Source organism: Alnus glutinosa, chromosome 10 (assembly GCF_958979055.1).
Source record: "Alnus glutinosa chromosome 10, dhAlnGlut1.1, whole genome shotgun sequence".
In the NCBI taxonomy this organism is placed as follows: domain Eukaryota; kingdom Viridiplantae; phylum Streptophyta; class Magnoliopsida; order Fagales; family Betulaceae; genus Alnus; species Alnus glutinosa.
The window spans coordinates 23,950,593-23,968,117 of NC_084895.1; the positions used below are offsets into that span (position 1 = coordinate 23,950,593).

The window sequence follows — 17,525 nt, forward strand, 5'->3', positions numbered from 1 at the left end:
TAGTGAAGAAGCTTGACAGAGAGATGTAGAGGAAAGTGAAGAAAGGCGCGAGAATAAAAAAAAAATAATAAAAAATGGAATAGCGTGAGCTCGATGGGAGTTAAATATGGAGAAGGATTCTAACAAGAGTTGTTTTGGTGAAACGATGGAGAGTTTGATGCATGGGAGAGTTGGAGAAGTTTCACCAAAATTTGGTGAAATGTTTGAAATAACCAGCTTGATGCGAATGCTCTTATAGAGAGGTCCTTCATTGTTTGTGTTGTAACAAAATTAATATTCCAGGATCACCAAAGAAGTAGAAAAAGAGCAGAATATCAAATAACCACAACACAATCACAAGAGATACTAAGATTTAAGTGGTTCGGCTTAACAAGCCTACATCTACTGGCGGAGGTGCCATTAACATCAATGGAGGAAATGAAAGAATTTGATGAAAAAGCCCATAGTGCAATTTTGTTGTCTCTTTCAAATGGAGTTTTGAGAGAAGTTGTAGATGAAGAAACTGCTGCTGGACTTTGGAAGAAGTTGGAGAACCTGTACATGAAGAAGCCTCTCACTAACCGGTTGTACTTGAAGTAACGCTTATATACCCTCAAGATGAAGGAAGGTATGCCTCTTTGTGATCATCTTGATAAATTTAATAAAATTCTTATGGACTTGAAAAATATTGATGTTCAAGTAGATGATGAGGATCAAACCTTGATTTTGTTGTGTTCACTACCAGATTTGTTTGATGATTTTGTTAATTCAATGTTGTATGGTAGAGATACCATCTCTTTAGCTGATGTTAAATCTGCTTTAAATTCTATGGAGTTGAGGACAAGATTGAATGGGAAAGATAGTGATAATCAGGCTGAGGGTTTATTTGTTAAGGGTTGTTCGGAAAATTCTTCTAATCTTAGAGGTCGATCCAGTGAGAGAGACTTGGGAGGCCAATCCAAGTCCAAGAAGAATATTCAATGTTACTATTGCAAAAAGTATGGACATTATAAATCCGAGTGTCCGAAGTTGAAAAATAAAGAGGAAGGTGGTTCCTCTTCTGTGGCTGGTGTTGTCGAAGGAAATTCTGAGGATTTAGGATTTGTCCTTGCTGTTATCGGTTCTGATGGCCGCTACAGCGATCAGTGGGTCCTTAATACTGCTTGTACATTTCATATGTCCCCTAAAAGGGATTGGTTTACTACCTATGAGTCAGTCAATGGTGGTTCAGTCTTGATGGGAAACGATGTTGCCTGCAAGATTGTTGGTATGGGTACAATCAAGATAAGGATGCATGATGGGATCGTGAAGACTTTGAAGAATGTTCAATATATACCAGATTTGAAGAAAATCTTATTTCTTTGAGCACTTTGGACTCTCTTAGGGCATTTATAGAGTAGTATATACTATATATAGCACTAAACCAATATAAGTTATAAATATGCTCACTGCTATGTATAACTCTAACCCTATATATTATATAAAGCACATAAATCCTAAATGTATGTAACACTAGGTTTAGGGCATATACATAGTATAGTATATATAGTACTAAACCCAAATAAGTTATGTTTAATGTACTATGTATAACCCCTAACCCTATATACTATAAATAGCACATAAACGTAAGTGTATGTTACACTAGCTAGGTTTAAGGCATAGTAATATATATACTATATATAGCACTAAAATAAACCCCAAGTGTATGTAACATTAGGTTTAGGGCATATACATAGTATATTATATATAGCACTAAACCAAAATAAGTTATGTTTAGTATACTATGTATAACCCAAACACTATATACTATATATAGCACTAAAATAAACCCTAAGTGTATGTTACACTATATTTAGGTTATAGTAGAACATATATTATACATAGCACTAAATTAAACCCTAAGTTGATGTTACATTATATTTAATTAGGGCATGCATAGTAGTATATACTATATATAGCACTAAACCAATATAATTTATATTTAGTATACTACTAACTATGCCCTGAAGCCTATAACCAAACCCCTAACACCAAACCCCAAACCCTAAACCCTAAACCCTAAATAATAAAACTTAAAACCAAAACCCAAACCCCAAAACCCTAAACCCAAATATACCTCAAACGTGCATGCACTAACCCCAAACCCCAACCAAACCCCAGACACGCACCTAACCTCAAACCCCAACCCCAAACACTAAACACTCAAGCCTAAACCCTAAAACCTAAAACCATAAACACTAAACCTAAAACCAAACACCTAACCCCAAACCCCTGAACCCAAATCATACCCCAAACATACATGCACCTAACCCCAAACACTAAACACTAAAGCCTAATCCCTAAAACCGGAAACCAAACCCCGACCCAAACCCCAAACCCCTAAACACAAATCATACCCAAAACATCCAAGCACCTAACTCCAAACCCCAAACCCCAAACCCCAAACACTAAATCCTAAAACCTAAAACAAATCCCTAACCCCTAACTCCAAACCTAAAACCCTAAAAACTAAACACTAAACTCTAAAACCTAAAAACTAAACACTAAACTCTAAAACCTAAAAACTAAACACTAAACTCTAAAACCTAAAACCTAAACTCTTAACCCCTAACCCCAAACTCTAAAGGCATAAAATAAAAAGATAATTGCATCATTGGTCCCTAGGGTTGGCTTAAATTACGAATAACTCCCTGTGGTACAAAAAGTTTATCGAGGGTCTTTGTGGTAAACTATAATTACAAATCATTCCCTGCACTCATTTTCAGTCCACCAAGTTAACAGAGTCCATTAGTTTGCCACATTATACCCAATAGAAAATCGATACGTGTCTATTACAATAAAAAATATAAATTAATAAAACTTAAAAATTATAATTTTTTAAAAAAAAATAGAAAATTTTTAAGTTTTAGGGGTAATTACCTTTTCCCCCAATGAACTACCAAAAAATGTGCGATGCCCCCATGAACTACCAATTCGATCAAAATAGAGCATTCAACTACCAAAGACAACCATTTTTTCCCCTTCCATCAGTTACAGGGGTTAAAAGAAACAGTCAACGGGTTATGTGCCGTTTTACATGGGGGCATGTTGGAAGATGGTGGTAGTTCATGGGGGGAAAAGAGAAAGAAAATGAGGGTAAAATGGCGTGTGACGGTCACGTGACCCATTGACTGTTTGTTTTAACCCCTTTGACTGACGGAATGGGGGAAAAGGGTTATCCTTGATAGTTAAATGCTCTATTTTGGTCGAGTTGGTAGTTTGTAGGGGCTTTGCGCAAAAGTTGGTAGTTCATGGGGGGAAAAGGTAATTACCCCTAAGTTTTATTTATTTATATTTTTCATATATTTATATTTTTTTATTGTAATGGACACGTGTCGATTTCCTATTGGGTGTAACATGGCAAACTAATGGATTATGTTAACTTGGAGAACGGAAAACGAGTTCAGGGAGTGATTCGTAATTTAGGCCAATCCAGGGACTAAATGTGCCATTATCCCTAAAACACAATCCCAAAACAATAAATCTAAACTCTTATAATTAACCCCTGACATATATATATATAACCTAACACATAAAACCAAACCCCAAACCCTATATAAATATATATAAACCCTAAAACCCTTAAAGAGCCAAGACCGTAAACTCTAAAAACATAAACACAAACCCCACAGACCAAACACCATAAATCAAACTCCATATATACACCATATATATATAAACCAAATTAACATGAACCAAACCCTAAACCTTTTAACCCTAATTAAACACAAACCCCAGCCAAACACCAAACATCAAACCTTAGCTAAACCCTAGGTTTAACATGCATGCATTAATTTTCGAGTACGTAAATAGCTAGGTTATAATTTTCTATATATAAATGGACTAATATATATACATGTAAATATTATAGGCATGCATATAAAACTCAAATCTACATCATGCATGTTAAAAATGTTTACAATACATATATCATGCACAAAATATTTATTAACTACATGCACATCTATGGACACATACATAAAAATGAAAATAAATATAAAGCTTCAATTTTTACCAATGTATATAGAGAGATTCTGGCAATGCAGAGGAGTAGCGGCAATGGCGGCGGCAGTGGCACCCACATGAGAGAGGCAGGTCTGAGAGAGAGAGAGAGAGAGATACTTACCAAATTTTTGGGAAGAGGATCAGAGGCTTCGTGGTGGCAAGGAATATGATGTGGTCACTGGCCGGAGAGTGAGAGAGAGAGAGAGAGAGAGATACTTACCAAATTTTTGGGAGGAGGACCCAAGGCTTCGTGGCAATCGGGAATCTGACGTGGTCACTGGCCAGAGAGTGAGAGAGGGCTGACATAGAGAGAGAGAGAGAGAGAGAGAGAGAGAGAGTGGGGGGGGGGGGGGGGAAATGGGGGGTGTGCTGGACACGTGGCGCGCACCCCCCACTTTTTGGCCACGTGGCATCTTTTGGGCCAACCAAACAACGCCACATCAAAACTAGGTGGAGTTGTTTCTACAGTGAGACGACTCCACTTAGTAAAATGACATCACTTCATGCGTGAAACGACATGACTTTGTGGCGTTGTTTCAACAGTGAACGACTCAAATAGTGGAGTTGTTTACTGTAACACGACTTCACTTGGTGACGTCGTTTTATGAGAAAACGACACCACTAATAAAGTGGGGTCGTTTTACAGTGAATGACTCCAAACGTTGGAGTCGTTTCACTGCCTAAACGACGTCTAGTTTAGTGTTAAACGACAATGCTTTAAAAGGGCTATCGTTTTGACAGTGAACGGCATTTATTGTAGAAACGACACTAAGTGAGACAACACAAAGAACCTGATTTTTTGTAGTGAGTTTATCTCACCAGTAATTAGTAAAAATGTATTTCTCTTAACTTATTTTTTTTCCCCATAAGTTTAGCTTTACATAAATTTTGGTTGTTGAGAGGATCATTTCCTTTAATCGTTGTACTAATAGATCAACTTCAAATGCTAAAATTCGGTAAATAATTTACATTTTTAAAAAAGTGAACCATTTGACGGAGATTAAAAAAGTTTTTCTTGGTCAACTATAAATATTTTTGGTTTGACCACGATTTTTTATCGTACCAAACATCGAAAAATAGAAAAAATGATTTCCATAAAACATTTTACGTCAAAGAAAACGAAGCCAAAGAAATGGAAAATCAATAAAATTGAAGAGAATGCATTACTACAAAAAAAAAAATGGGAATACTAACTTAAGGTCAGTAACGTGGTCCCACTAACGCAAAGCTGAGGTTAGTATCCCTTAGGTTGCTGAAATGTGTATTGTAACTGGGAAATTTAACATTGCGTTATTGTCCAGTAACCCGACAAATATTTCACGTTACTGGAATCGAGTTACGTGAAACTGCATGTTACTGAGTTGCTGTAACGTGCAAAGAACAGGTTACTGAAATGTTGTAACGCAGAATTAATTATCACGTTACTGAACTATTGCAACGGGAATACTTTTATGTTAGTGAATGTTGTTACGCAGAATTTATTATCACGTTACTGTAATTTGTAACGTGAAGATTGTTAGGTTAGTGTATGTTGTAACCCAGAATTAATCCTCACTTTACTGTATGTTCTAACGTGAATATTATTAGGTTAGTGTACGTTGTAACGCAGAACTAATCCTCAAGTTACTGTATGTTCTAACGTGTATTTTGTTAGGTTAGTGTATGTTGTAACGCATCACTTATCTTCACGTTACAGTAGTTTGTAACATGAATATTGTTAGGTTAGTGGATGTTGTAACGCATAACTCATCTTCAGGTTACTGTGTTTTGTAACGTGAGTATTGTTATGTTAGTGAATGTTGTATCGCAAAACTAATTTTTCGTTACTGTATTTTCTAACGTTATATTTATCATGTTACTTTATATATAGTAACATGAATATATATATTCACACGTTACTGTGTTTTAAATAGCAAAGAAAAAAAATTACAGATTTTTCTCTCCCAAATATTTTTTTTTAACGGTTGACCATTTACATCCATCCTTCAATAATCACAACAAATTGTACGTTTCCATCCATTCATTTATCAACAATAACAACATTTTACATTTAATTTTAAAGAACAAGCACAACAATATACATTGAGAATGAATCGTCAAAAATTACAATCGTTGAAAAAAATATAACCAATGTTTGTGTTTTCATATATATATGGACAATTATACATAAAGAATACACGCAAAACACAATGATAAAACAGCTACAAATGGATGCGCATGAGTTGAATTTCTCACCGCCGATACATGAACAACTACTAACGGATGCGCGGCAACATGCTCCATATTACCTATAAATGATAAAACAAACAAATTCAGCAAACAAAAATACTATAATATCATATTAAAACTAACACTTAAGGGCCAACATGTGGAATATAAAGAAATGTCATCAATACTAAAAAAAATAAGGATATAAATATAAAGTAATTAATTATTACCTGAACCGCTGCAAGTAGACAATCTAACATTCAAACGAGGTGTGAAATATTTGTCAAGTGCTAGGGTAACCTATGAAATACACAACGCGCCCAAATTAATATTATATATTTATACATAATGCACACGAGCATGAATTGATTTTAATTGATTGACAACGCGTTAACTTTATTGCTTACCTAATGCACACATTAATTATTACCACATGTATAAATGATTCACCAATTCGTTAACAATTGCCAATCAATGTAGAAATAAATAAGAGAAAACCATTCAAGTTTTATCGAATCATTGACACTAAGATTGGATTTGAGTCTAGTCAGGCGTAGTCAAAATCATCACTTGGATCATTGTCGTTAATTCTGGTTAATAGGAACGGCTCACACTTGTGGTAGGTGTCAGATGCATCATGAAACCCATCACCCTGACCATCATCATAGACGTTCCTGGGTTTAGTTCGCACGGCACAAGCCCAACCTGGGTTCCTTTCATCTTTGATGTAAAATACTTGGTCAACTTGTGAAGTTAGCAAGTACGGGTCATCAGTCTCCTGTTCTTCCCTGTGGACAAGGCGATTGAAGTTGACAAGTACGATGCCATACTCATCCACCTTGTACCCTCTGTCCCTCGTGGTGTCCGCCCAATCACACTTGAACATGACGTACTTAGTCCGATCATAGTACTCGACTTCAATTATATCCGTTAACTTTTCATAGTACGTTAAGCCATCAACGATCAGCACACACACGCCACTGTTCTGAGTCTTCTTACCCGCATCATGTGCAACAGTCCGAAACAGTTTGCCGTTAACCACGTACCTGTTGTACCTAACTGCTGTCTCCTTTGGGCCCTTACAATGCATAACTAGCTTCTTAGTCATCTCCGTTCTACGTTGATCGTCCAATTTATTGACCTGTAAGCAATATTACGTAAAATGGTAAGCCAAAAGTTAAACATGTAATAGCTAAACATCAAATTATTCTTACGTATTCACGGTACCAATTGAAGAACTGCCGATGATGTTGGGCTTCCAACTGATCGTCCGTAGTTCGCCTTCTATCGCATGATCGCCTAAGCATATCCATGTGCATCCTACAATTTATAATTTAAATTTATTATCTATTATTCGTCATTCCAGGCTACAACATTATAGAATAGAACACATGCTAGAACTTTTTTTAGCTTACGTTCGTAGTTGATTAAACTCATCAGAGTTGAATGAAATATATCGGTGAATCTGGCTCAACTGAGTACGATTGAGGCTAACTAGTGTTCCCACCCCCTTCGGACCATCAGGATTTTGTTGGGGTCTGTTGTGGAAGGTTGGTGCGTTTTCCAGATACTTCGAGTAGAATGTCACCAACTCGATTGCTATGTAGCCTTCCTCAATGCAGCCCTCAAGAGCCGCTTTATTGCGCACACTAGACTTGAACACCCCGAGGCTCCTACATTTTAAAATCAGTCAATCACAGGCAATTAGTCATTGTGATATATAAAAAACACAAACTAATTAAAATAATGAATATACAGAATCAATATTTTACCTTTCCACTGGATGCATCCACCTATACTGTATAGGGCCCCCTAGTCTGCACTCGTGAACAAGGTGAACGACCAAATGAACCTTGCTGGTAAAAAAACCGGGAAGGAATATTTGTACCATCTTGCACAAAGTGACACAAATGTCACCCTCTAGTCGGTCCATATCCTCTTGTGTTAAATTTGTTGAGCATATGCCCCTGAAGAATGCGAACATCACAATAAGAGGTCTAACCACATTATCTGGCAGTGACCAATGCAATGCAAAAGGGAGAAGTGGTTGCATTATTATGTGGCTGTCATGGCTCTTCAAGCCCGATATCGTACGTTCCTTAAGGCATACACACCGAGAAACGTTTGGTGCATATCCGTTAGGCACCCTTAGATTTCGAATCACCTTTAGAAAATTTGTTTTCTCTTCATTGGACATTGTATGGCAAGCCACGGGCATATAGGTTTTACCATCATCGCCGGTGAACGAATGCAGTTTAGGCCTCAAACCCATTTCTTGCAAGTCTTGGTGAGCTGCGAGGTCGTTCTTTGTTTTCCCTTTGATGTCGAGAATTGTGCCAAATATGTTGTCCATAACATTTTTCTCTATGTGCATGACATCAAGGTTGTGCTGCAATAAATTATCTTTCCAATACGACAACCAAAAGAAAACACTTCTCTTTTTCCACACGACATCGTCAGTTGCAGTTTCTATCGATTGTCCCCTATTCCGCTTCTTCTCTTTCGTCTTGCCCGCACTCTCATTCCCAAATACCATCCCCTCCAACTGTCCCAGGATGTCATCACCACTTTGCATGTTGGACTCACATTCTCGTTCTTGAGTGCCGTCAAATGCTCTCTTGTTGCGCCTCCAAGGATGATCCATCGGCAAATATCGCTTAAGCCCCATATTGTTTCATGCGTGGCTACTCACTAAATCATGGACTTAAATTTTATCTTTTCACCTATAAAACAACATTGTTTTACAGCTGACCCTTGTATAGACCATGGTGAAGCGGGACCTGCTCCAAAGGCTAACAATGGATGATCTGGTTAGGCTGACTTTTGGGTCTAACCCTCAAATGGTAGCCTACATGGAGGCGCATCACATGGAAGAGGGTTTCTTATTTTTAGCACTTTTCTTGTGGTGGTACGTACCTGATTTACCATCAGGATCCCTGAGGATTTTTGTGGCTCTCTAATATTCCAGACTTATCTTATGGCTTGATGATTTCATCATATCCTTGACATTTTTAGACTTGGTCTATGATATAGCTTATTTATTTGGTCTATGACCATAGTGATGGTTGACTTGATGATATTGTTAAGTTATGATATGATGGTTTAAGTCAGATTACGGTTTTGTAGCTGCTTTGGTTATTGTTATTCATGATTTATTTTTAGTTTTGTTGTGGTTGTCAAAAAAAAAAAAAAAAAAGAGAGAGATACATTTCCACTACATAGTTATCTATTTATTAGGGAGTAGTGGTAACTCTTCAGATTATTTAGCAGTTAAATAACACCAAAAACGTTACAGTAACAATTCGGGTTAACTATAGTTAGTTAGGGTCATTACACTTTCACTAATTCTAGTTTTACCATCATCTATTTTACGATCATGTTTCACTTGCATATGCATTACATCTAATGATTAGATTCTAATCATTCCCTAAATCTTAAGACCTTCTTCGAACCCTGAAAAACCTTTAAATTACAAATTGTCCTGTAAAAATATCATTTTTAGAAAATAGCCCAAGCTCAATCGATCGAGGCTTTTAGGTTGATTCTATCTAACTTCTTGGTTGACTGAGATTCCACTGAGGCATCAACCTAGGCTCTCAGGTTGCTCTGTCCCAAACTCGGTCGAACGAGCATAGTACTCAGTCAACCGAGGGGGTTCTAGAAGCATTTTCAAAGTTCGAGAACACCCGAAAGCTCCACCTTTTTCAACATTTTTCACACCCACTAGTACTTAAATACTATCAAAATAACCATTTAAAACCATCTGAAAACTTCAAACTTTAAATCCTAGAACAAAATATTAGTTTCCTTCACGTACTTATCCATCGTGCGATTACCCTGCCTCAGATCGTATAGCAACATATAATACTCTTGAAGATAATTTTCTGTCAAAAATTTCTTCCTCAATTCCTTCTTCATCTTTTCCCACAATATTGTGACCTATTTATAACATTATTCCTCCCATACGGAGAGAATGATTGGGCGGGCCTGTCAATTAAATTGGAAATTGGAAGGGCATTTGAGTACTTTAAATTCCAACAAGGGCAATTTGGTATTAGTCATTCACTCATTTGGATGAGTTATTAAACTTGAGTTAACCCAACCAGTTTGGCCTCCTTCGGCCTTTATGCCGCAAGTCCACAGAAACAACAGCCTCTGTGTTGCGACTTTCCCATTCATTCTCAACAAACTTTTAGCACCTACCTGATGCATATTTCTTCAATTTTGACTTTCCTCTCATCCAATACTTCTTTATAGTCGAACATTCTTTCAACCGAGTTGAGCCAATTGATAAATTTGTCAAGCTAAATCCTTCCTTTCAATTCTGGTACATCCACTATTAAATCAATATCATAAGCTTGTGGTAAATGAAAGGAAAGTTCATAATTCTCCCCTTCATGGCAATGTTGGTGAAAATGATTGACATCATCGTCACAGACATGAGTGTCATTATCATGGAACATGCATGGGTTCGAAACATGCAAGGCTTTGATTCCCAAAGCTGTTTGATTTATCTTCTTAACTCGTCTATAGATCCGATTAGTCCAGCAGCAATAAGCCAATAAACGAGGTTATTACATGAAGAAAATGATAGAAATCTCAACTATATATGGTTGTAATTGCTAAAAGTGGAGGAGGAGGAGAAACAACCTAGAGTGCAAAGCAAGCACTCAATGTATGAAATTCATTCGATAAAGTATAATTAATGATGATCTCCAAAAGACAATCATTTATAGAGATATGAAAATTGTAGATTCTTGAATCAACTACATTTTTGAATACTTATTGATTATTCTGAAGTGTCTCCACATCCAAACCCTTCATATTATGTTCTTTCATTTATTTAGATTAAATAGTCTCTTAAATAAGTTAATTAGTTTCTTGATGCCTCTTTTGGACTTCCTATTTTGGTCTCTTCAGTTTCTCTAGACGTTCCACTACTGCTGAAAGACTCTTTACTATTGTTGATCAACGCTCTTGCATCATTGGGGAGCATGTTTATTTATTTATTTTGATAAATAAGCAGAACTTTCATTCAACAAACGAGAAAACAAACAATTAGCAAGACAGCTGAAAACAAAATAAGGAGCAAACAAAAAATCCTACAAACAAGCCCTAGGCACAGAGCCTAACACTACAAACCAAACCTCAACTAACAACTAGAAATGGGCCAAAACTACTAGACTATTTAAATCAATAAATCTGCAAGAATGTTCCCAGCTTGACAGATGACAACATTGGCTTGAGACTTTGGAAACTTCCCCTTTCCCAGAATTCTAGATCTTACTTCCCAAAAAATTACCTTCAAGAGCTATTCCTCTGTTTTGGGATGACCGTTATGCTTGATCTCATTCCTAGAACTCCATAGATTATACACTGAGGAGCTCAACACCAACTTACACAAGGTAGCATGCAAGGAATTGCCCTTCCAATTCCTACTACCCAAACTCATTACTTCTTTCCATCGAGGAGGATTATCCACAATGCAACGGTGCATTCCAACTTTCCAAATGCGATGACTGAAACTGCACTCAAAGAATAGATGCTCACAACTATCCATGGCATTCCTGCAGAATAAACATTGCACATTCCCATTGAAACCCCAACTAGCCAAACAGTCCCCAGTAGATAGCCTATTTCGCATAGCTAACTATAAGACAAAGGCATGTTTGGGGATAGCGTAGGAAAACCAAACAAGCTGCCACCAATCAACCACGTGATTTTTCTTCCAAAGATATTCTCAAGTATCAGAACATACATAGGAACCCTTCTTGGAGATTGACCAAATAGGAATGTCACAAGCACTTATCTTGATCTCAAGAAGCCTACTTTGGATATCTACAAGAGCATTAGAACGAGCAGCTTTCCAGTACCAAACTTTATTTTTTATCACTGAAGAAACTTTAGCTTCTAGTCTACTCTGAGCATCGTAGACAACTCGAAAACCATAAGTATCGAACAATATTCCACAAAGGTGCCAATGGTCCAGCCACAAGTGAATGTTTTCCCCATCCCCCACATCAAATTTGAGGAAGTGTTTTGCTAAGACATGCAATTTCAGGAACTTCCTCCAATACCAAGAGTTGTTTTGAGAGATACCAATATTCCAAAAACTCTTATTTTTCAGTACGTTCTCTTTAATCCAAGCAACCCATATGGAACCTGATCTAGCAAACAGATTCCAAACATGCCGCAACATGGAGGCATGATTCCAAACCTCCAAATCCTTCAGCCCCAAGCCCCCTTCTTTTATAGGATAGCATAAATCAGTCCAAAGCAACTTTTGCTTTTGCAGAACTAGAACTGTGACCATTCCATAGGAACTGATTAAACTTTTGCTCAATAGCATTTATGATCTTTTTGGGGAAGATGAAAATACCTTACCAATACACTTGAATACTATAAGGAATGGAGGATATCAATTGCAATCACCCGCAAAAGTAAGCCTTTTAGAAATCCAAGAGTCAATACGACTTGTGATTTTCATAATCAAAGCTTGGCAATCCGCTGCAGTGAGTCTAGAGGAGATTAGAGGAACCCCAAGGTACCTAACAGGCAGAACACCTTCCTGCATTTGCATAGCAAACAACAAAAGATGCTTTATTCTCTCAGAGACACCAGCAAAGAAGATGAAACTCTTAGAAGGATTAGCTTTTAACCCCGACAAGCATTCAAACTCCTTCAAAACCTGTTGGATAACATTCACTGATTTGAGACTAGCCTCCGAGAAGATGAGTAAATCATCCACAAAACATAAATGGGATAATCGCAATTTGGCACAACGATGATGAAACTGAAAATCTGTGTTCATTCTCGCATAATCTTCCATGAGATTAGAGAACACCTCAATGACTAGAACAAACAAATAAGGAGAGAGAGGGTCTCCCAGCCTTAGAACTTTCCTTCCTTCAAAATACCCTACCAAAGTGCCATTAAGAGCAATGGAGAACCTTGGGGAGGTGACACATTCTTTAATCCAGCTGATGAACTTAGCTAGAAAGCCAAAACAAAGCAAACAAATGCATTAGAAATTCCCAGTTAACCAAGTCATATGCTTTCATGAGATCAACATTTAAGGGTACATCTCGGTTTGCCCTCCTTCTTATTATAATCACTAACAACCTCCTAGGCAAGCAAAATGTTTTTAGAAATGCTTCTAGAGGGAGTAAAGGCCGATTGGTTCACACTAACCAAATCCTTCAAAATAGGCAACAAACGATTTGCAATAATCTTGGTTATGCATTTTTATAAAGAATATTGCAACAAGCAATGGTCCTATAATCCCCCATACCAGCTTGCAATGGGCCTATAATCCCCCATACCAGCAGGGTTACCTTAGCATGTTTATTTTTAGTGTTCTCATGAATTTTTATTTTTTAATATTTGTCTCAGTCCCTTTGATGAAGTTAGTTTGTAACAAATCCTTCATAAAATGATCCTGAAAAATGAAAAAGAAAAAGTCATGGTATTGAAGTTATTTTGTTTTACTTGCACTATAAAAAAAATCGTGGAGTACGAAACTTTGTTTGGAAGTGGAATCAACTCAAATATGAATCCTAATTTTTTTTTTTTTTTTTTAAAAAAAAAAAACATGTAATTATGGATGCTTTGGATGTTTAGAGTTTGTATCGAGTGTGAATTTCATGGCAAAAAAAAACAAGGAAAAAATTTGGGTTTTTTTTTTTTTTTTTTTCACTTAACCAAATCCTAAATTTGCATATAAATTTGTACTGTACACAAAAACAAGAACAAATTTGCTTCTAAACAAGGCTGTAATTTCTCTGACCTAAGTCATTATCCTGAATTTTTACTTTTCAAAATTTTATCCAAGACTACTCACATTATTCAAAACTTCTATTGTTGGATTTCACTAAATTTAAAACTTTATTATACAAGAGTATAATTACTCTATTTGATCATTTATGTACGTAACAATCTATACTAGTGTATCATAGAAACAAGATCAATACAAAAAATGAACAACCCTTTTTCCATTAAGTAAAAAAAAAAAAATAGTTACAATCACTAGTTAAGATAATTAATGATAAAAATTTCTTTAGGATTACTTGAGGTATGGAAATTACTAATTAAATGCTCAGAAAAGTTGAATGAAAATCAAATTTTAGTACACTTTAAGATTCATGTTGAAGAAATAGTGTTCAACATTTTGTGTTGAATGAAAATATATCATTCATGCATAACTGACCTTCTATTGCTACCCTAGGAATAATGTAGAACTTGAAAAGTGTTCTTTTGCTATATATATATAAGATGAAAATTATGGATATATTGTTAATGCACGTGTGCAATATTATTCTTTCATTGAAGTGAGTGACAAAGAGAGAAGTTAGGAACTCTTTACCATATCGAAAGCGGGAACTTATGGAGTCTGCATATAAACAACATCCGAGCGCTTCTTGATATGCTTTTCATAGCATTCTATTAAACAAGCAGTAGTAGTAGCTGGTTTCCCTTCGTGTGAGTGCAGGCAATCTAATGCACACCTTTGAATGATAGGAAACAAAATTGGGTCGTCCTCTTCTTTGATATGAGTAACGCAGTGTAGAAAACTAGAAACAATGCACCATTCATAATATGCAACTAGCCGACTGTGTAGTTTACAAACTTCAATTTTATTTGTAATGCAAATATGCAGAGGTCCTTCACTGGAAGAGGTAAGGGCAAGGTGATTAGCTTGCACCTGAACGAGAACGAGAATAAGGATAAGTAATTTCATTGTAACTGGCCGGCTATTGATGATTTTCCCTACTTTAGAATAATTCAGAGCAATGGCAAACTCTTAAACGCTTGTGTTTGCTATGCAATTGATTATATAGTAGACACACTTGCAATAAAAATAATTTAGTCTATGAGTTGATTTATTCTTGAAGTACTTTTATTCTAATAAATATTGTTTAATATTTGTGACTTTTGGAACTATGAATGGGTAGCTTTTCAATATAGTGACTTTTTGTTCACATAATATCTTTTGGCTAGCTAGCTAGGGTCACAAGGTTTCAAAGTAATTTTTTTGGTACTATGTGAATTTTTGCTAGAAAAGATTATATTGGATTGAAAAGCAAAATTGTCCTTTGGGTAGCTTGTGGATGATCCACAACAATTAGCTATTTAAATTACTAGCAACTTGGGTAGCTTGTGTGAGAACATCTATGCTCTCTCAAATTAATTGTTTAATTTGCTAGCAATTTGGACAGTTAATTGTCGTGAATCCTCATCCGTCCCTTGATTAAGATTATGAGCTTTGAAAAAAAGGGCCATATAGTTTCCATTCAATATATATATATATATATATATATAGTTATTATGTAAGGTATGTAGTTTTCAAATATGTCAAGAGTTCCTATCTAAAAATTAAAAATAAAATAAAAAATAAAATAAAAACACTATTTGAAAGGTTTGAAGGGATCAATTCTTCAAGTGTTATTGTTTAAACAGCCTTTTGATTTTATTGAGGAGTTTCTTTTCTACTGCCTGTTATGCTATATTTCTTGTTGGGACAAGGCTTTAGGCCTAGAGCCCTTCTCTAGTTCTTTTACATTTTAGATATCTTTTCTTATTCTTTTTCTTTTTCTTTGGTAGTCTTGAAAAAACAAAGCATCAATACGTACATAATTTATGTCAATCAGTTCTCTATTTCTTTACTTGCTGCTACTGCAGATTAAGTCAATTTTGTTTGTTGGAAAATGTAGATTTTATTACAAAGAGAGATACTATGCAACTATGTATATGATCGAGTAGCTTGTTCACAGATGGGCACAATACATAAATGTTAGAGATCTCTGAAAACCACAAGAATGTGAAATTCTCTTGCCTTCAACGTTATGCTTTTAGCATGTTCTAGTCATCGTCGCTATTTGAAGTAATTCTTTTTCGATGATAATAACAATAATAATAAGAAGAATAACAATCATCATCGCCATTAGCATTATGGTGACGATGATGATGATCGATGTTGATATAGAATGAGAATCTCCTAAAATTAAGTTGGTTGAATTTCATTGACAACCCATAGAAAGGGAACTAGGAGACTCACTTGCACCACAAATTTCACTAAAATTCAGTCGGCCCACCAAGGGGGCTACGGGACACACTTGCCTCGGGTAGGGGGGCCTCACATCCTAGTTTGACTAGAACAAGTAGGCCTTGCAACCCCTGATGTGAACCCGTGGGATCGAACTCCTTTGAACCCACAATCAAATTGAAACCTACCCAAGAAAGCTAAGAATCAAGTCAAGAAAAGGTCTAGACCCGTTGAATTCTCATTTCAAGAACCTAGACTTGGTTAGAACGCCACAAAGGGTTTGCTTTTGATAAGTTCTTAGTTCAATCAAGAACAAGTAGAGAAAACTGAAAAGTTTTTTATGAAGGAAAAAACTTCATTCAAATTCAACTTGTCTAACAAATGCGGCTACAAATCTTTTTAAAACCATTCCATGAAACCCTAAACCTACTAAGACCTACATCAATTAAAAGACATGGGCTGAACATCTTCAAGCCCAAAACATTCTAAACTACACTTCTATAACTAATAAAAGAAGTCAACTTAATGAAATAAATAAGCTCAAAAGCCTACAACCATAGAAACATAAAAATAGGCCCACACGCCTATACTTAGTGAAATAAAGAGTTTGCACTAAAACACTAGGTTATGCCGTCCCTATCTGTCGCTTGTATCACATGGATTAAAGTTGGTTCTTCTTCTTTCAAGCCCATCTTAAATGTTGAGGTCTTACTCGATAAATTTTCAAACTCGGCCCAAGTGGATTGTACTAATCCTTGCATTGCTTCGTTGATCTTCTTCGTTCTTGACCTTGTGATTGGCCCATCTAGAACTTACAAGGGATCTTTAAGATTCGGCCTACCATGGGAACCATCAACCCCCTTTATGAAATGCTTGAATTTCTCAAAATTTCGGACAACCAAATTTCAGAGGATCATGATTATGATGATGCTTGGGCTATGAAATTGAGCTCTGTGCACAAAGACAATGAATGTAACACGAAAGTTATAGTTGTACGACAGTTTTGGTTATTTTGCATACATTTCACTCAATGAACTTGTGCCAAGAAATTCTATTATTTCATTTGCATTCAATGCCTGGCAATCTGGCATGAATTCTCTGCCTGCAAACTCAGGTAAACTCTCCTCTTCACTCTTTTCTCACAGGTGAATTATGTGACATTGTCACGGCTAGTAGAAATGCATATCAACAATGGAATAGTTGCCATAGACAATAAGATTAAAAAATAAATAATAAATAAATAAATAAAAAC

General features: G+C 36.1%; 1 protein-coding gene and 1 long non-coding RNA gene across 2 annotated transcripts; both read right to left on the reverse strand.

The window, feature by feature from the left end:
• Window positions 1-7,270: 7,270 nt before the first annotated feature.
• On the reverse strand, window positions 7,271-9,230 carry LOC133879311 (uncharacterized). Its single transcript, XM_062317841.1, has 4 exons — window positions 8,004-9,230; window positions 7,647-7,904; window positions 7,459-7,551; window positions 7,271-7,372 (listed from the first exon to the last, which is right to left on the reverse strand). Exons 1-4 carry the CDS (start codon window positions 8,897-8,899, stop codon window positions 7,336-7,338), a joined length of 1,284 nt encoding a protein of 427 aa, XP_062173825.1. The 5' UTR covers window positions 8,900-9,230; the 3' UTR covers window positions 7,271-7,335.
• Window positions 9,231-11,213: 1,983 nt separating this feature from the next.
• On the reverse strand, window positions 11,214-15,050 carry LOC133879471 (uncharacterized). Its single transcript, XR_009902089.1, has 2 exons — window positions 14,594-15,050; window positions 11,214-13,224 (listed from the first exon to the last, which is right to left on the reverse strand). It is a non-coding gene; the product is annotated as an uncharacterized LOC133879471 (long non-coding RNA).
• Between the last annotated feature and the right edge of the window lie 2,475 nt (window positions 15,051-17,525).

What these genes read in the sequence shown, in the direction of transcription:
- LOC133879311 (XM_062317841.1), bottom strand. Translation starts at nt 8,899, where the DNA reads ATGGGGCTTAAGCGATATTTGCCGATGGATCATCCTTGGAGGCGCAAC. An exon ending in TGGATGCATCCAGTGGAAAG is followed by an intron (nt 7,905 to 8,003) that starts GTAAAATATTGA and finishes TTTAAAATGTAG; the next exon opens with GAGCCTCGGGGTGTTCAAGT. An exon ending in GAGTTTAATCAACTACGAAC is followed by an intron (nt 7,552 to 7,646) that starts GTAAGCTAAAAA and finishes TATAAATTGTAG; the next exon opens with GATGCACATGGATATGCTTA.